The sequence below is a fragment of the Parus major genome, chromosome 4, assembly GCF_001522545.3.
Source record: "Parus major isolate Abel chromosome 4, Parus_major1.1, whole genome shotgun sequence".
Classification (NCBI taxonomy): Eukaryota; Metazoa; Chordata; class Aves; order Passeriformes; family Paridae; genus Parus; species Parus major.
The window spans coordinates 60,417,165-60,440,165 of record NC_031771.1 but is presented as its reverse complement, the minus strand read 5'-3'; the positions used below and the strand labels follow the sequence as shown (position 1 = coordinate 60,440,165).

The 23,001-nt window shown below is 36.8% G+C and overlaps 1 protein-coding gene across 5 annotated transcripts in view; it reads right to left on the bottom strand.

The window, feature by feature from the left end:
• ZFYVE28 (zinc finger FYVE-type containing 28) overlaps nt 1-23,001 on the bottom strand; it is a 145,413-nt gene that overhangs the window by 14,051 nt on the left and 108,361 nt on the right. Inside the window, exons 9-12 of one of the 5 annotated variants that reach the window (XM_015625176.3) lie at nt 17,430-17,534; nt 2,819-2,973; nt 2,143-2,259; nt 468-572 (exon numbers count right to left, since the gene is read on the bottom strand). In XM_015625176.3, the coding sequence (XP_015480662.1) occupies nt 468-572; nt 2,143-2,259; nt 2,819-2,973; nt 17,430-17,534 (482 nt within the window). The other 4 variants (XM_015625177.3, XM_015625178.3, XM_015625179.3 and 1 more) reach the window with 4 other exon arrangements.

Here is a 23,001-nt window from a genome sequence, read left to right as displayed (position 1 = left end):
TTGAAATAATAGGGTGAAGAATGTGAAAATACTAGCCAAAATATCTCAATCAAAGACAAAAGTAAAGAAAATATGAAAGGTACTTCTACCTTGGGATATAGCAGCACATCCACACACAGCAAATGATACAAAAACCCCCTTAAGATGTGGCTGAGAAGACCTTATTTAGGGCCTTGCATCTCACATAGCCCTCAGAAACTCATCAGATGTATCACACACTGTATTAAAGCCTTTACTATACAGACCCTTTCTGCACTGATACAGAGAAATTCATACTGCACACAACAATTTGTGGGTAAGAGTTTCACGAGGCTGCTTGATTTACCTTCTGACTTTGCCTCTAAAGCAGCATGACAACATTTTATACTCACTTTCCAGAGCCTAACATTAAAAGACATTTCATTTTAATGATCACTTTTTTATACATCAGTGTTATCTCATTTTAATTCTTAGAAAAAAGAAAATACCTTCAAAGTCCCCATCTCTGGCTTTTGCTGCAAGTTCTGAGGATGATATACTTTCTTGACATAAAGCACAGTCTTCCAATGCTGCATTCCTTAAACCATGATTAACTGTAAAACAATTTAAAAAGTACTCATGTTTCTTTTCAATTTTCACTTAAAAGATTCATGTTTGAACTTCTGAGATTAGAACACAGTAGCACCTTCTCAGACTTTTTGCTTTTTCTCTACCCTGACACAAACAGATGATTTACAAGTCTCCTATTCTTCTTTGGGATGACAACAGAAATGAAAGATGCTGTTGTTACAGGACATGCAGTCTTCTTACTTCTGCTAATTCAGCTGCATCTACATTTTATTTCCCAATTCTTGACTTGGATCCTTTAATACAAGTAGATTTTGAGAACAATGAGATATTTCCAAGGTGAATCACACACATCAAAGAGAAGCTTCACCCCAAGACTCCTCCTTTTTTTCGCTCATTTTGTTTATGCTTACTTTTGTCAATATCATCTTTTTTAATGAAGAATTCATCCATTAGAAATTACATCTATCCAAGTACTATTGATTACTATATATTTCCCAGTGATAATTCTCTACAGCTCCAGGCTTTTTATTACTCTTATTTGAAGGTTCAGGAGCTTTTGGGTTCTCTTTTTAGCAATTCTGTCTAGCCCCATTTATTAATTTATTTTTTTTTTAAACAATAAAAACCCCAGTCTATTTTCACATCACGACCAGATGGCATCATAAAACTCTTGTGGAAGTTTCAACCAAAGTAACAGAAGACTGTATTGCATGTTGTGCATCATCCCATTGCCGAATTTGGACTGGAGTGTAGGGGCTTTTTTTCTGCTAACTTGATCCAACTTTTAACTAAGTTTTTCACATAAAAACCTCAATGCTTTCAAATGAAAATGAGAGAAAAAGTTTTCAATCCTGAGGAAGGAAAGCAGAAAAAAAAAAAGAGCTCTGGTTACTTTCAGATGCTGATAGCTGTAATAATAACAAAGGACAAAGGTAATTGCAGCCTTGCTGGGATGACATGGTTATTCTTAGATAAGTTAGCAGACTTGCCACTTAGAAAATAAATAATAAAAATGATCAGAGAGGAAAAAAATCTTTTGCCAGTTCATGATCTAGTTCTGTTTCCCTTACTTTAATTATCTAGAATTGGAATGTGGTATTCTTCTATCTTGAAGCCAAATTCTTCAATTTCTTCAAGACAGAACAGATTTCAGCATTTTACCGAGCATTTGCATCTTATAGTCTGTTCTTTGGTAACTTAAAATGTACCCAGTACGAAACCCATGTGGGGAGAAAAAAATAAATCCACAAAGTCCAAACCCTGCATAAATTATGGGCTATAAACTATATGGGCTACAAACACTGTGCTGCTGTTAAATATAGAAATATGGAAACAGCAGATGAGCTCTGAAGACTTTAACTCTTTACTCTCAGTATTTGCCTTAAGACAAACTCTTGTGTTCCTACACCGTGACTTCATCCTGTTTATAGTCTGTTTCCATGACTCCTTTTAAACTTAGGTGAAATCACTGTACAGTGAGTACTGTCAAAAGGATAACAATATATTAGGGGAATTCATGTCAAATAGTTTATGGATCCCCACTGGGCTACCAGCAGAAATTAATTATAGAAAACAAATGTTTAGATCTTTTACCTTTCTTTTGCTTTTCCTTGTCTTCTGTTTCAGGTTTGGTTGCCATAACTTCAAACAAGGTCTTTAAGATACTTCTCAGATCACTAGCATAGTTTGTCTGCAGCTGGTCAGCAACACCTTAGAGTTTGAAAAAATGGGTAAATCATTTCTAGACAGTTACACCATTATTAAAAAAGTATTTAAATCTGCCTGTTAGTAGCAGTAATGGCCTCACTTGTTTTTAGGGGATCACTTTGCTCATGTTAAGAATAAAAACTGAACATCTGATTAAACTAATTCTCCGTAATGGCCAAGTTACATTCTGGTTTTTATGCTACCTGCAAGCCAATCTCTTCCTTATCCTTTGGCAGGAAATACTGGGAGATTCATTTTGCATGAAAACAGAAATGCTAAGTCAAATTTCATTCCTGGAACACAACCAAGGTAAAATTGGTGAATGATACAAGTATAAATTCTTCAACACTGCAGGTCTAAGATGTCAGCATCTCTGATTTTGTAAGTTCCAAACATGTAACAGGTCCTTCTAAACCAGACTGCAACTTAGGCTCCAAAAACAGAGTATTTCTGAAACTTCATCTCTAGACCTTTCTACCACAACTTGATGTGCAAAAACCCCCCCAAAAATAAACCAAAAAACCCCACCAAAACCAGTTTAATAATTCAGTGATTCTCATACCTGAGATACAGACAAAAAGGCGGTGAATAAGATCATTACTGCCATGAAATCTAGATCTGATCTTCTCTCTTGTGGCAATTTTGGCAGCCTGCAAAGCGAGCTGGATTTCTTCCTGATCGATGTCATCAGATGAACAAGAACTTGTCATTAAACTGCTGTCAGAGAAAAAAGTAATGTAAAGGAAAGTAATGTAAATCTTCACTCAGTTGTTCAGCAAATCCTAAAGGATTTATGACTCAGGCAAGACTCTATAGTACCAGAACTAATTGCTGTAAATTCTTGTTGAAGTTAATCAGCACACAACCAATCACCACCATGTTTGATTTTCACTCCGTGACAGCTGCAAGAAAACTTTAAGAAGAAAAATCACTTGTCTGTATTTCACCACATTTTTCCTTAGCTGCTACAAAGTGCTGTGCCATTTTTCACATTAACTTCTTCTAAAAGCTCAGTCCTGAGACCATAACTCCACCAAAAATCCTGAAGGGTAATATCAACCTAAAAATGTGAAGGTCAGTTCTGAAATCAACTTGGAAATTTACGAACATGAAAATTATTTGAGAAAAAAAAAAAAAATATTCTCAATTATATAACCTTAATATAGCAAGAACAGAATCTAAATATAACTTCACTGAAAAAAATGGAAAGAGCAGCAATAAAATATGATTTACACAGTAGAGGTAGGTTAATTCCCTTATAAATGTAGCATTAGAAATCGCTGAAATGTCAAACTATTGTAAAGAATGGCTCATCAGCTATAAAGAGATTTAAATGTGCCACCAAAAGTCTACTCAAACTTGAAATTTTCTGTTAAAAACTGGATGCCAGACATTCCTATACTTTCACCACCACCATCCCTAACATTTTTCTCTTACAGATAACAAGTTTGAAACAACCTGAGACAGCAGGGAAGCCTTGGGGAGAATCAAATATCAGGAATTCAAATAACAGGAATTACCTTAAGCATTTGTAAATCAAGATGTTTAAAACAGGAAGTACTTAGGGGAGAAGTAGCACTTTGCCCCTAAAAACCTTTAAATGGGACTAGAGCACAGGTTGTAACTACATTGCAGTCCTAAGGATTCACTGTGCTGACCAAAGGAGACAGGAGTCTTCTGACTCCACTACATTCAAGTCAGAGGGAACACTATTATTGGAAAGACATTAATATATAAGAAATTATAAAAAACTAGACTATTTTACTTAAAATCATACATTTGCTGTCAAAAACTCCAGCACTCTTCAATTTACAGACAACTACCATGTTAAAAGAAGAATTACTACCTGCTTGTATAAGTAGCACGTGTAACAAAAAAGTAATTTCTAACACATTTTGAGTTCAATCTACTTTTATCAGGTACAGAAACATTCACCATCTTGCAGACCCCATCCTTATGGCAGTATGCATGAATAGTTATTTTGGGAGAAGACACAGAGGTAACAGTTATTTATAACAAAATTTTACAGGATATAGTTTTCAAATTCTACCTGTTGGCTCCACAGGTAATCCTTTGAAATATAAAAGAGAAATAATTATGCCATACAATCTTAAAAGCCCTAGGAAAAACAGACTGAAAATAAGTAAGTACTGGAGATTAGTTATTGATAGAAATATCAATGGAAGATGTGTAGCATGAACTGGCCCCTCATTCTTTCAAACACAGAGTAAAGACTAGGCTTGCAGGAGACTCATTTTGTTCATGTTATCAATTGCTACTAACAAAGGGAAATTGTTGTAAAGAGATGCTATTTCTATGTTTACAGTTCCAGCAGCACCATGACTGACTAGGCTTATCAAAGACGCTGAGAACGAAGTGAAAATTCTCTTTCAATTTTCCTTTGTGTTTCCATAGGGGGATATAGCAGATATTACAACAGCAAGCCTGTCAGCCTGGAAAGGCCTGTGCTCAAGACAATGAAAAGGTCATGTACAAATGAGGCTTATGAAGGAACTAACTGCAAGGCAGAGAGAGCCAGGAAGCGATTCCTGACTCACAAGGGTGTGCAGTAAGAGGATGGATGCCTGTTCACAAGGACTTTGCCTTGCAACATGGCCAAATAGGCTCTACTTTCTGTTTTATGGAAGGATTCTCTTAGTGATGCACACATATGCACCACAAATTGCTCTCCAAGGCAAGCATGGACCTCCTGACAAAGCCAAATGCAGTCTGTGTAATTATATAACCCCAATACAAAGGACTCTTCAAAACTCCCAGTACGCAGAAACTCTAGTGCAGAGGAAAACAGGACCACTGAATCAAGGATGACTTTTCCCTCCAAATCACAGCTGAAGAAATATTTCAAAGGAAGGTGTTAAGTGGGCAGAGAGCTGTGAAGAGTGCTTTTCAAGAATATAAGCTACTTGGTCTTTTGCTGTTTTAAAGAAAGAAATAAAGGCTCATTCCACAATTCTGACCAATTTTAATAATAATCTTCACCTTTCTGAGCCGCCTCCAGCTGGGAGGAATACAGTTCTACCTACTTCATTCAGGGAATGTGGTTTGACCTACTTCCATTGCAGACTGTTCTGTTAGATTTTGTGGTGTGTCATTAAGACTGGCTGGGACTGTTCTGTCCTCAAAAACCCCAACACAGAGCAACTGTGAATTGCTCCAGCACTGTGGGATGGAAGGTCAGCATGTCTGCCCACTCACATTTATGACATAATTTCATATGTAAACATGACATACTGTAAACTACAGTATCCACATACAGGAGGTTCAGAAAAGAGGATATTTTGTACTTGGGATTGCTTGTGCTACTATAAAACAAATAAATTAATGTTTCAGAAAAATTTAAAACTGGACCTAAGAATTGCTACAGAGTTAGAAACAATTGCTCTGCCTTTACTAACACAAGTCCAACTTAGACAAAAATGTAACTTAATTCATTTAGTCAAAAATGACTCTCAAAGAACAACTAACAACCATCTGTTTTTTATTTAACGTATCTCTAACTGTTAAAGAATGCAGCCAAAAATACAATATTGTAGAGACAGTCAGAAATACTGTAAGAACAGAAACACTGGAATTGTTTCAGATAAACAGCAAAAGAGACAGCTTTTTTTTATATAACAGAGTATCCCAAACAGCAATGACTGCATCCATGCACATTGATTCTCATGATTTTATAAATAGTATTATAGAGAACAAACCAGAAATGTGATCTACACCATGCAGCTTACCTAATTTTTTTTTTGCCCCTATAAAGAATACCTTTCCTACTTGGCTTATCTAACATGGATAATTTGGATCAACATTCTCAGCCAATACCAGATATTTAGGAAGCATTTCATTAACGTCAGACTACGCTTGGATGTGGAATGTTTCACAGCCAGTATCTACAGAGTCATGTCTCACTGCACAATACCAACAGCCATACTACTGCTTGAGACAAGTCCTCATTTTCTCAACTATTTGCTTGAAAGGAACCCTGAATGACCCAATGAATTAAGTTACAAAGAGGTAACACCAAAATACACATGGAACTACCCTTGTGAAACATTTATCATATACACAATGCTTATCATGCATTGGTTTTTCAGACTGTAAAAACATTGCAAAGCTAACATATCTGAAGGTGAATATAAAGAAATAAGATGTTATGTCAAAGGTTGATTCCAAACAGTAAATCTGCTTTTACCTTATAAAGGAACAGATACCCTGTGGCTGATAAAATGAATTAGCTTTTTGCTTAGCTTGGCTGCTGCCACCATTTTAAAATTAAAGTTCATTTATTACATTAGAAGAGTCATAAGATTCTTTCAACATTTCAAGGTGTATCTCTAGAATGGTTGCCTGGTCTCAAGGCTTTACTGTGAAATTTAGCCAAATATGTAAAAGCAAACAAAAGCCAATAATGTAATTATACATAATATAATCTCTCACCAAGATGCAATCTGCTTTATAGCTTTTGTGTTCCAAAGGACACTTCTGAGCCAGTTTAAGTAGCAGTACTCATATATAATGGAAAACTGGACTGTGGAACAATGAGGTTATGACTGATATTTTCAGAAGTGGACAGACATTTTAGGTAACCATCTGTGATACTGTAGGCTTTAGGCTGTGTTTGTTGGTCACTGACACTCATCCAAAACAAGTGAAAGCAGCAAAGTCTAAAACCAAACAACCAAAGTCAACCAATTCAGCCTTGGTCCAAATTTAAATATTTCATGTTTGTGCTCAAAATACAGCAACAGCTGTAGAAATCTCTGTCCACTCACAGATGTCTCCTTTCAAATTTGTCTAGAAATGTTTGGTTCTTTAAACCTGAAATCTGTTCTGCATGAATGCAGAATGTATGAGATTCTCTGAAAGAATTTCTCATTATTCACAAACCAACCCTCAGAGTATCTTAAAAATGCATTAAATATACAGCAGTGACAGACAAAAAGAATTTAAAAGCTCTATGTTTCAAATACAATGAATACAAAAAATCAACTGAATTACCATGTTTTCAAATTAATCACAAAAAAACTTAAAAAAAAACATGGTTTGGTTTTGTTTCTTTATCTTTCAAGATCTTGAAACAAAAGTAATAGAGGGTCACTTCTTGCAAAGAAGAAAGCCCAAATGACCCATTCTACTCTATACCACAGAATCAGAGAATAGTTAGGGCTGGAAGAGAGCTTGAAGATTATCCAGCTCCAACAGAAATATGTGATGCAATTATGTCACCAAATTTAAAAGGAAATTAAGATCACCATTTAAGTCTCTGATTTCAGGTCTTCAATGATAACTGATTTTCAGGAAAAGATCTCAGAAGACTGTCAGTGGTGCCTGTAAATAGACAGGGCTCAAGTTTCAGCCACACAAACTCATCTCAACTAAGTCTAAAAAGAAAACTCTGCAACAATATTACAAATGCTTACTAGAAAAGCATTAATACATAATCCAGTGACTAACCTTACCATTTATGTTATCCAAATACCTTTGACATCAGGGATTCCCATTCACTTCCTCTGGATATCTCCAGCAAACTACACGAGCACGGGCAGAAGTAGAATGTAACTCTCTGCAACAAAACAGGTAACACCTTCCTGCTGTAGTGGGAATTTAAAGCTGCTCAATCCACTTGACAGTGAATTCAAAACCCATGCATTAAATGGTACCATTCTGATGCATTTTAAGACCAAGGTGCTCTCTAGGAATGTTTGGTAAGTGCTGTACAGTAGCAGGTGAGACCCTTGACAGTAGAGAAATGTGAAAACTTTGCAAAAAGTTTTCTGTGATTTCAGACATTGCTAATGTTCTACCCAGAAGGACATTACAGTTATAAACCATGCTGAAAGTTTTTACAAAGGGTCAGCAGCCCAATTCTTAAATATAAATTAGTGTTTATTTAAAAATTGATGAGAGACTGTCTACACATTATAAAGAAGTGCAGTTCTTCGGACTTAAATGATATAAATTAATTTGCACTATTTGCCTTAACACATCTCTCATGTCCATTATTTAAGACCACATGTATTGAATAAATAAAGATATATACATCTGTAGGTGTCTCATATATGTGAATTTCCCCATATACACAGGTACATTTAGAATACTCTTGTTCTTAAAATATTTCTCAAAACACATTACCATGAGCTCACCAATTCTCATTTTTTGCTCATACAGAGTTTAGCATCAAGGCCACCTTATGCTCTGTGTACAATATGAATAACATACACTTTTTATTCCATCTACAATATTTAATTAGAATTTTTTCATCCTTATGGTAAATGAAAAAAAACCAAACCAAAATGTTTGCAGGCAAGTCTATGTTATTGATTATATACAATTTCTAAAACAACTTCAGCAAGTTGGTGCACTGCTCACACTGACATTTGTGTAGGCTGTAACTGGAAATCTCACCACTAACCTGTCAGCCAAGCTATTACTCTTACTCTTCTACTTCAGAAGGCTGAAGTGAGCTCTGGGTTCCAATTTGCTAAAAAGAACAAACAGCAGCTCCAAAGGCCATGCAAAGGTTCAAATAGTTCAGGGAATACAAAGGTTGCATACATGAGGAATCACAAGAGGAAAATTATAGGAGTTTAGGTTAAGAGATATGTAATTCCCATATTAGTAACAAAATACCCCAAATCTACTTCTCATCCTGCTTTCTGCAATACCTCTAGAGTTTCTTTTTGGATACTCTCACAAGAAACACAATACACAGTAGGCTAAAACCATCTGGTTTCTAACATGGGCTAGTTTTGATATGGTTGGAAGAGAAACTCTGAGAATCATGGCTTCTTAGAATTATGTTAAGTGAAATGGGTGGCTACACACTCAATTTTAGAGTCACTTAAACCCAAGCCAGAACATTATATGCTATTATTTAGGTAAGAGTATATAGTTTTTTTAGCTAAGGACTGTTTTAAGGAATGACCCCAGAAGCTACATTTAAAGGAGACTTAAAAAAGCTTCAATGCAGAACTTTGTTTCTTGTCTTTCAAACCCTAGTATTTTATTAAGTCAAGAGGGTTTTAAAATACAACCCCTTAGCTATTTCCTCTCTCTTTTAAGAGAAACAGCTGAAGAGGGTGAAAAAACCCCACCAATCAACCCACCCACCCTTAAAGCACAGCAAGGCCTCAGAACTTTATCTTGAGAAACAAATAATATAACTGCATGCAAATCCCTCTAGCTAGGAATCACCCAAAGAACTGGACTAGACTAGAGAACAGTATTATCCCATGTATGAACAATGTCCAGCTCCATTCACAAGACATGTGCTAGAAGCCCCATCTGCTGTCAACCTTCTGAATTCTCCAGTGGGGGAATTACTTTTCCTAAACTGCAAGATTTGCAGAAACCTGTTTTTAGCTTCTCTTGCCTCTTGTAGAGGTGGGCAATTCGAGGTTGGTTCATTAAAACAAGGAATTTGGCTAACAGCATTATCCATATGTCCTAGGTGGTATCTTCAGTCAGGAAAAGGTCCTGAGCACTGAACTCTTGAATTTGAAATCAACAGCAAGAACTTCTCTCCAGACCCCAGCAACTTCTGTAGCTCCCCACTCTGCTGGAAGAACATCTTGAATGTTTTCTCAACTGTTCAGACCTCAAACTGCAGAGCATTCTCACTTGGACTTTGCAAAACCCACAGCTGTTAAAGCAGCATCTTGCTAAACAGACCTGCTTTTAACTCAGCCTAGAGAACTTATGGCTTACTCCAACTCATTAACACTCTGGAATGGATTTTCAGATGAATGCAAAGATACAGTATTTCAAATGGAAATTAAAATAAACAACAGTGACAGTGCAGAATTTATCAACTTTAACAGTGCTCTCTCCCAAACAGCTTTTTTTGTTCATTATAGATAAAGCTTCAATAAGTGTGTATATGAAAAAAAAAACAAACCTAAAGAGCATTAGTAATCAACAGTGGTGCTTTCTAACCATCAAATTTAATGTCAGATACTTCCAAGGCACCACATTTACTGCTTTTCCTAAAGTTTAAGCTAAAAAGGGATAAAACCTGCAAGATAAAGCTATTGTGAAATTGAAGAAAAAACAGAAGGGAAAAAAGAAGTTTGTTTGTTATATTGCTTGGGTTCTACTATGACTTTTTTCAATTCCACCATGACATTTTTTCCACCACTTTCTTGTAATCAAACTTGCATTTAAAGCTCTCAATCATTCACTCACACTGCAAAAGGATAAATAAAATGAGATTAGAGAACAAAAATATTTAAACGTCAAAAATATATACTGAACTGGAAAAACTGGAAGTGAAAACCACAAATAGTATAGGACTTAAGATGAAATGGTATGTAAAACCAGCTCTGGTACCCAAGACAGGGAGAGAGTTGTATCAGTCCCAGCTTTTACACTTTATGCAGAACTTGACAAAGGTCAGGCAGAACTTGGATACCCGATACAAATATTTCAGGACAAAGAATAATTTTATACAGCTCATGAACAATGTCCTCTGCCATAGGAAAGCCACAGTTCTGCATGGCATCGCTACAAGTGAATTAATTAATTTAGCATCCAGTTCCTGCAGATACACTCTTGACTTGCAACTCCTGTGTGTATGGCAGAAATGCAAATGGAGACACAGCTTCAAAAACACTTCCCAGTATACGGAACTTTGAGGGACAGGGAAACAGTAGCACAAGGTTTTCATATTGTTTCCACCAGCTCCCTCAAAAAATAATACAGAACGAGCAGTAGAAGTATTAATGCATCCTAGGGTCTAGGAGAATCCCACAAAAATTCCATATCCAGAAACAGTAGTCAAAGCTGAGAAAAGCTAATTAAAGTATTAGGCTGAACCTTAACATTTTAATTAGAAAAGATAACTTTCTCTTTATTTTTCACCTTCAATATTGCTGTAAGTTTGAGGAAATCCTTTCTTTTTTCCTCCAATCTATTTGTGGTTTTACAGTGTATCTTTAGGCATGGACAAAAACTCTGCAAAAACTGCAGTTACTATAGTGATTTTAATTACACATAATCTGAAAACTCCCAAACATGCTATTCTAAGGGTTTTACTGGGGAAAAAAAACCCTAATCTGTAAAATAAAACCTAATTTCTGAAAGCTAGTAATTTTGTTCTATTACTATCACAGGGAACACCAAGTGACATTCAACAGCAGATTTTTTTACACATCACTAAAATGAAAATGATTATAATTGTGGCCAAATGACTAAAAATGAAAATTGCAGCTGAGCTATGTAGAAACAAGAACACAAGCCCATTATGATCACTTTGTGTCAGTCTCCAGCCATACGGTATGTTTGATATGGCACTTGGAATACAGCCCCCAAATGGCAAATTGTGGGGTGTCTACCAATTCTGCCAGAACAGTCTTATTGCCTCTGCCACTGATGTTAGTCAGCCTAAAATACTGCCCTTGATTTATACAGAAAGCAATATATTCTATATTTACTTCAACATTTTAACACCTCTAAAATATGAAATGTATAATTTTAATAGGGAAAGACCAAAAAACTTCCAACAACTGAATTTTCACCTTCCCACTGTAAAAAGCACTTGTTAATACTAGCTGCCTGGGTTATTCCTTGGAAAAAATAAAATCTGCATTCAGTTACTTGTTACTAAAGACAAAGATATGCATAAAAGATAAAATACCTTGTAGAATACCCTAGAAAGGAACATTGTTACTTAGAAAATGCTGCACCATTTGGAGATTCAATATTTTTTTGTCTTGCAGGGTGAAGAACAAGATAGGCATGAAACACATCAAGAAGAATCCTGGCGGTGAAAACCCAGAGACATCTGCTTCAGTCACATATGTCTTGCTGACTAAAATCAGAAGCAAAAGCTGACAGACCTCATCAACACTGACTTTTTTGTTTTGCTGGTGCTGCTCAGCTGGTTGTTGGGGCAAGGGATTTAGCAGCTGAACAAAAAGACTGTATACAGCAACCTATTTCTGACTGTATTAACACTGCCCTCACACTCCTTGAGTGACAGTTGTGCAAAAAACAGCACAGACTGTCACTGCCTCAGAGACACGCACAGTTTGCAGCTCAAAATCATTAGGCAGGAATAGCATCTATACTGGAAGTGATTCAGATCTGCTCAGGGTATAAACCCCTTCCTCTTCCCACAACTCTGCTCACCGAGCTCTTCATTTTCAGGACTCCAGTACAGTACATGTAAAGATATTACTAACAGCCTTTTTCTGATTGTGAGCAACCTCTCCATAAAGAAGAGCTCTACAGAAAAAAAAGGAGAAAGAAAATCTACAGTAATGCACTGGTCAAACCAAAACCAAACATTAATGCAGAACAAATCCGTCATTTTGCATAGCTTCAATGCAACCTGACCATGTTAACAAAGGTAAAAGTGCAAGACAGAAGGACTGGAGACAGAGCTGATCAGGTAGACTGATCAAATACACTGTTAATGTATTTGTTGTACTCCACGTTATGATCTACAAGATCCCCAGAGTAGCTGTGGTCTCTGTTCAAATCTGTAGGCATGTAATTTGTGCTGTAGCTTTGATAGCTTAAGCTCTGGACAATGAGATGAAAGAACTGAATTCTCCTGCTGCAATTCACAGTCCTGGAGAACAACCAAGTTCTTTTTCCTTCCTGAATCCTTTTCAAGGCACTCGGGTCTACTGATGAGAAAGCACTGTATAAAACCTGCTTCTGTAGGAAACTGTCCACCCACATGAATTTTGCTTGGTCTGAGAGATGGGCAAGAAACTGGCTCAGAGCTCCCATTCAGAGTGCTGATCAATGGTCTGTACTTGGGCTGGCATGAGTGGGACCCCCAGGGATGGACACTGGGCCCCATGTGTTCAGCATGTTCAACAAAGCAATCTGGATGACAAGTCTGAGCACCATCACCAGGTTTGCTGGTGACAGCACCCTGGGTGGTGAGGTGGATGGGTCAGCAGGGAAAGCCATCTCACAAACCAATACAGGCTGGAACTGCAAGCTGGCAAGGAGAGTGTGGAGTTGAACAGAGACAAGTGCAAGGTCATGCAGCAGTGATGACACCAAGGATCCTGACACAGGCTGGGATCCTTCTCTGAGGGGGTCCTGGTGCACAACAGGAGCTGAACAGGGCTCAGCAGTGAAGCTGCTGCAGCAATGAAGGCAAATCAGATGCTGGTTTGCACCCACAGGGGCACCACCAGCAGAGATGAGAGATGTGACCATCCCAAACTACCAAGAGCTCATCAGGCCATACCTGGAGTTCTCCAGTGTCCAGCTGTGTGGTTCAAGAAAAGACACAGACTGGAGAGCATCTAGAGGAGGGCCATGAAGATGATGGAGAACTTGTCCTACAGGAAGAGACTTGAAGGAATTTTACTCCCTGGAGAAGGCTCCAGGGGACCTCATCACAGTACATCAAGAGTGGCTGTAAGAGGATGGAGGCTGACTCTCCAAGAGGAGCCACATGAAGAGGACAAGTTGTACCAGGTGAGGTTTCATCTTGATATAACAAAGAAATATTTTACACTAAGAATGATCCATGTCTTCCCACATATACACAAAATACAGATATTCTAACTGAAATACCCAGATAAATATCACACTCTAATTGCTGGCAGAGTCTTGCTGTTTTGGCATAAACTTGAGTCACAATTCACTGCAGATACTGCCTTTAACAGACTGTAAACAATGTGCTAAAACTTCACCACCAATTTTTGTAAATGCTTAAAATAGTAGAAAAATATACCAAAACCCACCAGTAGTTAAGCTGCAATGACATATAAAAAAAAAACAACCAACCTGCTGACTAGAGAAAGCATCTAGCATAACATTAAGGTTAGTTTTAAGAGTTATTACTTCAAGTTCTCATTTATTGGCTCTTTATAACCTTAAAATGAAGAAGCAGAATTTACCATGTAAAGTTTACTCAAGGCAAACACTCAAATACAGATACATCAGTATTTCTTTCTCCCTGGCAGTCTTACACCAAAAACTCCAATGAGATTCAAATTCAACTAATTGTAATTACTCTGTTCTTCTGTTGTCTCACTTATTTTTCCTCACCATTCCCAAATCAGCATTTTTCTTGAGTTCAAGAAACTCAAGAAGCTCAAGTTCAGAGAATTTAGGTTCAATCTTTGACCATACCAAGGCCTCTCAAGCAGATGGACAGGCTTTGCTCAGGTTTCCACTCAAATTAATGGTTATGTCAGGATCTTGTCCAGTAATTCAAACACATGTTGAAAGCAGACAAACTCCTGCAGTTTTGTTTTAAGAACTACTGACTTTACTACTTTGAACATTTAAATGGGTAAGATTTCAGCAGTGTATTTGTGCTGCCTTTTTACAATGTAGTAAGTAACAGTTATATTTAAAATGGTTCTAAAAATAACATCTATGGAAAGAAACCATTAAAAAGGAAAAACTGGATGGATGTTTTTTCATGGAGCTCCTACAATCACTGGACCAATTGTCACCTTCCCACTGTAGGGCATTTTTCACTCCAGTCAGCAATGTCATTTCACAATCACACTGATGTACAAAAGACTTCTGCATTGCCTTCAAAGTCTGCATAAAACCACAGTTTCTTGGAAACCTTCTAAAATACATAGAACACATTTGTTCTTTGCTGAGGAGGTTGACTACTGGTATGGGCATCTCAAGTCTGAATAATGAACATTTTGCAAAAAATTATCTTCTGAACTGGGCTTAACATGTAACTTCTTGACCACTAGACCTCTGAGACTAGAAAAAGGAACATTTTACACAGATTAGGTACCAATGAAACAATCAAACTTTCCTTAGCAAAACCATTTGAGAACCCAAACCACCGGTTTGAACAGTGCTCTGGGATCCAAAGAGTGGAAATTTTCTCCCTGGTTCTCCATTTGTTAAACAATAAATGAACATTTATACAGAATTCCATATATACAACACTTCATTGTTTCAAATCTGTGCTATTTAATACACTATTAGTTCAACATTACTACTGCAGTTAAATTGGTTTTGCTATCACAGCTAAATTTTCTGAAGATATTCCCAAAACATGCTGCAATCTGACAACATGACTGTCAGTCTCAGTACTGATTATTTAAAAGCACAAAGGAGTTGTTTACGTTTCACAGGAGGATGAAAGGCCACAAATGCATTTCCAGAATTCTATCTTTAGCCAATTATTTTTCAGATAAAATTACAAATGTTACATTTAAGGTCTAATTGTTGTGAAGTGCAAAACAGCAAAAAATTAGATACATTAAAATGGCATATTTCAGAAGAAAAAGAAATTCCCAAATTAGGTATTATTTTAGATATGCATATGGCATCATGGAAAACCTAGTTATTTCAGAAAAGAACATTTTAACGATTGTCTTTGCAAGGAACATGTTTGCTGTAGCAAATAATGCAACTCTAGAGAAGCTCTTTAATGGCCAAATAAAACTCTCTGAAGAGAGAACAGAGAAGCACCTAAAAATAACATAGTTAAAATATTATACAAATACATGCACTGAATATTACATTTCTATGCACAAAGATCTAGGAACATACTACTGTGAAGCAGTTAGACTGAGGAGTTTTGGGTTTTTTCTTTTATTTCATTAAAATGAGTTACTAAAAAGTTTTAGCTGTTTTTAAACCAAGTCTTTCAAAAGAGGAAACTCCTGTCATTATAGTCAAGCAGGCACTTTGCCAGTTTGTTTTACTGGACCACAAATTACAATAGCTACACCTCTGGTAATTTCCATCAGATGCTGAAAAACAGGAAACTCAGATTTCATCAAACCACCCAGGGATGTTGCAATGCCGTATTTCAGTGGAAAAGAGCACAAAGGCACGTGGACAAATACTGCCTTATAAATAAAACTTTTTTTCACCTAACTACCAATACAGTGGCAACACTAATGTACAAAGGCAGTCCAGTAAGGCCTTCAAAGGAGATGGTGCATCTAATCAAGACTTCTCACTGCTCCAGTAATTCCTGAAGTCACTGAGGCTACATCTACCATCCATTCAGACACCTCTGTGTGAAACAGACTTCAATGTATACAGTATTTGACAGGTCAACTACTGCATGCAGGTAAATTGGGTTTTATTTGAACAGCCAAAAGGAAATGTACTTCAAAATTAAAACAATGAAAAAAGTTTTTGTTGTGTCTTTCTGTCCTTATTTTAAAAACAAAGAATTCTAACGAATTGAAGACAGGTACATCCTAATAAAACCCCTCCAATTATTTGTAGTATTGCATCTATCACTATTAGAAAAGCCATTTTATTTCCTCTTTTCATCCTCAAACCTAGATGAAATTTGAAAATCATTAAGTTCAAGTGAAGTTCTGGGGAGAGGGAAACAGATAAAAAAGAGAGGAAAAGAAACAGCGGAGGATGATCTACATCAGCTGAAGAAGTGGCATTTCAATCTATCTGTACCAGAACAGAAGTTTTATTGCATACAGTGTATGCAATACATCTCGTACATGTATATTATGCAAACATTGAAAACTGCAAAGATCTCATTTTTATGTTTTAGTTACATTTGTCTGCCCTAACCTTAATTCCTCTATCACTCTCATTAAGTGCTTTGAGTAAAGCTGAGGTTGAAACTCCCATGTAGCTTCAGAAGATGAGAATATAAAATACTATTGCTAGTAACACCAAGGTCATGGTTTCAATCCCTGTATAGGTCATTCACTTACAAATTGAACTTCACAACCTCTGTGGGGTCCTTGCAACTCGGAATATTCTGTGAAGTCAGAAGCAGTTCTTCACTGTACTGTTACCAGTGTTGGCCAGCAGCAGGGTGTAAGTCAAATTGTTAACTGGAACATCTTTTATTTTACCAGGCAAAACAAAATGGAAAAACATGTTTTCTAGAAAGCTAAGGGCTAGCTGAGAAAAACATTTGTAACTTGTCAAGCTACAACCTAAGGTGTCTCTGAAGAACTGCTATATGGATAAATAAAAGTGAGATCATGGACATATGCAAGTGCTCCCTGCATGCATTAAAAACTTTCCCATAAATAGTAGCCTCATATTGTCACAGCACTGAAGAAAGCTGGCAGGTTAAATAAAAAACAAACCAAAAAGCACCTGTTGTTCAAAAGGAAGAATACTCTGAAGTGTTGCTGTCACTTGATTAATTCAATGAAAATTTTTAACCAAGCATAACTCAATAGCATTCGTCAAATCTGACTGCAAAGTGACGTTATTACCTCAGAGCGTATATGCTGGAGAGACTACATGTAGTGACAGAAACACTCTCATAGTCACTGCTGGAGATGGAGCTGAGGGGGGAATCACGTAAGCCATCCTGAGAACTGAAAAAACATACGGAAACAAAATGAACTGCTGAAGCGAGCAAAGGCAAAAACAGAGCATTGCGATAAGTCACGGCTTCTCATGGGTTATACAGAAATAAGAATAAAGTGGCAGTTGCATCTTTTGCTCTTCAGAAAATTATACAAACCTATTCTGTTTTCTTCCCAAAAGGACAAGAATTCAGCAAAGTCAGCGAGCACACATCTTCCAGCAATCCTCAATTTAATTCACACCACACAGTTAAAACATTCAGGAAATGACTGCAAGTCTTACATTTTCATTGGAGATGGAGGGAATAGCTTTCCCATGCTGCTGAATGTGGTATAACCTAAAACTGAAGGCATAACAAAACTGAAAGTTCATAAAGTCATCTTGGGTTTCAGGCCAAGGCACAGTAATCCATATGCTTCAAAAACTTCTGAATACTGTGACAAGTTTGACCTGCATTTTCTCCCCAATGGAAGGAAAAGGTTTGTTAAAAAACAGAAAGTTGACACTTCAGTGATGGAGCTGAAGATAATTCACCTCCCCCTAAGTTTGCTCAGTCCCCATAAGTGCCACATATGTACCATAGCACAAATTTTGTGCTTTGAGCCAACAGATAACCATGAACAGATAATCATGAGCAGTCCCATAGCAAACCACTGACACTTCATTAGTAGAAATCCACTAGCTACTAAGTAAAAGGGAATGACTAATTAAAAAAAATGGTAGACAACTTGTCTCTGGCATCCCTGGACTAATGAAAAGCCTCTAAATAACACACCATTTCAGATCTTATATCATATTATCAACATAAACTAGGATTAGAGGAGTAAAAATAGTTTCATAAGCACTTATAAAACTACCTTGTAAAGACTAATTTATTGTTTGAGTAACAATTTATGCTCAGCTACTGGAAATTCCACAAGCTGAGAAAAAATTAAATTATATGAGATTAGAAAATATGTAATTCTGAGCAGAGATATCAAAGTTGTATTTGCTCTACGCAGTGCAGACGATTCATTCAAGCCAGCTGAACTCAGATATTCAGTCAACAAATCTTTGGACAATGCAAAGAGAAATCTAAGAACCATCTCCAGTTAAGAGAGAGGTAATTATATAGGTCAGGGTTTACTTTATTTCTCCACAAATATTAGCAGATTTTTTTATGTTCTTTTGCTTTTAGATATATGCAAACCAGCTTTGTTCTAAACTCTTTTCTTCTACCAAATTTACTATTACAGCTATTTTTTCAGCTAGAAGTCTGGAAGAACGCTTAAGGGGAATTCTTCAAAGCAGTGTATGGAAGGTATGTGCTCTAATCCCACTAAGAAATAATAGGATTTGTTTGCATACCTCCCACTAATCACTCAGAAAATGTGCCCTTCATGTTTCTCATTTCTGACTGCCAATCTGAAAATAAATCCCAAGTGTACCATGCTTTAGTTGAAAGGAGAGACTTCACAAGCGGAAAATAATTTTATCAGACTTGAACAAAAATCTATTTAACTTTCATTCGTTTTATGTAATTTCCCTTGCTAATTCCGCTCATTATGAAGAGATATATGCATTTAAACAAAGGCTTACTCTTTTATAGCTCATCACCTTTACCCATCCAATCTTACAATACGGTCATGCTACTAAAATATAATTTTACTATCTGTTTTACAGCAGCTGAATGATATTAAAAAAAAACATTAGCACACAATTTCTCACCATGATTAGGCAGGTGTGGTGGTATGCTCACCCCCCTTTTCTTTTTAAGCAAAAGCCAGAAATGGCAGTCTGAATGTCTGTACCCAAACTGGGCTTTGGAGAGACAGGTAACACCACAGTAGCCAAAGGGACATAAATCTTGCACAGCAGCTGAGAGCTACTTGAGCACACACCAACCAAAACACAATGGGTATGCAAGTATGACTGTAAGCCACTCATCTTAGCCCAAAAGTAGTGGCCAGTCCAGGGCCTGCTGAGCTCTCCTGCATGGCAGCAGACTGCACGCCAGAGCCTCCCCTGTTGGGATGCCTCTCATGATTACTCCTCAAGGCTAAGTGAAGCCTTTATCACACCAGATACTGAGTAAATAATTGGGAATAAGCATGCTGAAATGTTGCAATATTAGCTAAGTGATAAAAAGACTGCACATATAAAAATAATCCTTTAGACATAAACCATTGCTCACATCTGGGACTAAGTCCGGATCCAGCTGCAGCCACGCTCCTCTCTGAACCTCAAGACTCAATAAAAGGGTCTCTCTGGCAGCATTGTTTGACCCTGCCCTCTATGCAACTAAATTCTGAAGTGTACCTTGCCATCAAACCTTGTTAAACCTCTCTTACAAACATTTAACCATCAAATTTTGTTAACTCATTGTCTTACAGCAAATACATCATTGCTTCTGTCTTGCAAGTAAAGCACATCACTCTTTTGTTCAGAATAGACTAACCTTTGAACAGCAGAACCAGGAAACAAGAACAAGTAGCAAACTCAGCATCTTCTATGCTCTTTCACCACCCCACCATTTCCAGATTTTTCCAGTGTAATAATCCTGCCAACTGATTTTGGTAGTAATAATTTTTCTGAAGGATGTCAGGTTTGGTATCCTTCAGTGCCTTCTGTGAAGCTCTGCCTAATACATTTGCAGTCCAATCAAAATATTTCAGTTATTAATATATATTAATATAAGTATTTAAGCACTTAAATGCAATTTTCTTAGGTTCTAGTTTTCTATGTTTTTGTTTTGTTCTAAAGAATTTAAGGTTTTAAGCTCTTACATAGAACCCAAAGGACTTGCATTTTTCCTAAGAACTCAAAAAGTTCATAGACACTTTTGGGGAGTTAAATTCTCTAGGCTGAGACATAAACTAAACCAACCATGACCCTGAAGTTCCACCTCTCTGCTAAGAGCAGATATTATTTATTGCCAGCATTGTCCCAAGACATGAAATCACTTTCTACCATCAGCTTACAATGCAGAATGGACAATCTGAGAAAGCAAGCAAAACAATAAAGGATCTTAATAGCAAGTAAACCCAGTGAGCACAATGAACATAATGGCCCACAGCCAGCTGGTATTATCAACTAGCTCGACACAGTCTTTACTTTCATCTTCACAGATGTCTTCTGACCAGACAGTAAGCCTCACCTCATCTCTTCTCCATACTTTGCCTCTCATTTCAATCTTCTCTCACTCCTTATCAGTTCCTATCAGCACAACTCCTTCTCACCAGTTCCACCATCCCATTGGCTTTTAAGCCTTGTATTAACACTGTTTGCCATTCTAAACTGTTTTATAAATGCCTTCATTTTCCACTCCTCCATTTTTGTCTTGGGGCACAAACCTGACCATGCTGAACAATCTGCTGACTTCAGGGTTAGCTATCCATGCAGTCAGTTATCATTTGGAAATGCAAACTCTTTCTACACACTTGACACAAACCATGCTCACAGACATTAGTTTGTTGTAATTAACTATGTGTTGTGTAGGCAGTTACAACATGTAAACATTTTTCCTCATTCCTGTGTATCCATATAGACTGAATTACTGTAATACTCCATATTACTGAATTACTGTACCAGAAACAGTATTTATGATTTACAGTGTTTATTACTGGTTCATATTCAGGCTGTAACTCGTCAAATGAGAAGTTCTGTGTTTATTTAGTACCAAGAAATGGGAATCCAATAATGATAACTCTGTTTTATACTTTAAGTGTTATACTAACTAGCTTATAAAAATACAAGAAAAACAAAACAAAAAACTACAAACAACAAATAACTAATATACTCACTGCTTTCCCTCTCAGTACCCATAGTCTCAGGATAAATGTAGAGTTTTCTTCTTACTAATGTCTGCGTGAAGATCCTCTCTGCTTCTCTAAGGTGCTGGTAGACCCTGAGGTGAACTGACCTGTTTTTCACGTCTCAAGATTCCCATTATCAGCTGATGATGGCTCAGCACAGACATTCATTAGCACAATTATAAGAGAAAGTCTGTGCATAAAGCCACATTCTGCAGCTGAGAGCTGCTAACCTTTCCTTCCCACATCAGCCCACCGGTGACCTGAGCTTCTCCACCTCAGGCTCATTTGCAATAATGTTATTTTGGATTGGGATTCATGGGACTGCTTAAACTGGGGAAGGTGGCAAAAAGTTTCTTTTATTTGCAGGTCTTAAATGCCTACAGTGCTTTTTTAAAAATTACATTCTAGCACTGGATAAAACCACTATCCATGCTCATCAAAGCTAAATTCTTCAGCACTTCTGATAAAACTACAGAATAAAGATTTGAGGACATGGAGCAAGTGACATGTGGCAGTAATATGGCTGCCTCTTTTCATGGAAGACTGACAGACTGAACCAATGAACCATTTATTGAAAGCTGTTGGCCACTTTTTGTAACTATTCTAAAAAGAAAAATCAAACTGAAAGCCACCTTTATTTTATCCATGCTTTTTTCTACTAGAATTTATTTCTAGACTCTTACATTTAATTAAACCTCTGTTTCAGGGGACAATTTCTTCATGAATGCTACTAATTGAATACAATTACATTTCCTATTACAATAGTTAATTGGCATAAGTAGTGTTTGACTGGCTCACTGCATGAGGGCTGACTAAAGCCTCATGTGTCACACTGAATCCACTCAAAAATTATCTTTTGAAACTTTTTAACCTGTTATTTCAGGAATCCCTGTGTTGAAAGCTAATGTAGTTCACTGTTGCTTTAATTGATATCTGGACCTAGTAAAAGGGAAGCTGGTATAAAACAGTGACACTAAAAAAGCTTTACAATGGCAGTTGTGTTATAGGATACTGTACAAAATCAGTGTTCAACAGGCAAGGTAAAACACTGCCATTTCAAATTTGAGACTTGCATTGTAAAAAAGAAGAGGAGGAGGGACTGAAAAGATTAATTTATACTGAATCTGAATTTGGCTAGTTGCACAAAGGCAATAAACAGAATACTAGAAGGGGAACAAAGAACTTCAATCAAAAGCCAGATAAAGGATTGCTTAAGGGAAGTTTTGCAGTTAAAAGGATGATGCTTGATTCCCAATCAAGTACTATTTGCTTTTTGCTGATGAGAATTCTTCTTTCTCCTGAACAGCTCCTTAAAAGACTAATCAGTACAACACAATAAACAGACATATTTTTGTTTATGTGAGCTTGCACAGCTGCCCATTAATTTTTTATGGAAAAGGCAACCATTTTTATGTAAAAATACACACAATTTTCCTAAATCCTACTGTGATGGGAATATTAGAGAAACACATGAATTTAAGACATTTAATCAAGTTAATTTGCATTTCAGTATCAGTTAATCTTGTTTTGATAAAGGAATACTTGTAGAAAAGCTAGAAACTCAGACAAGCTAGAAAGGTACTTTGTGTGAATTTGTTTTGGTTTTTTTTTTAGCAAATGTTAGCCATCCCCAAAATACAAATGGCTGAATGGCTCTTTTCCATGCATTTATAAAAGTGGA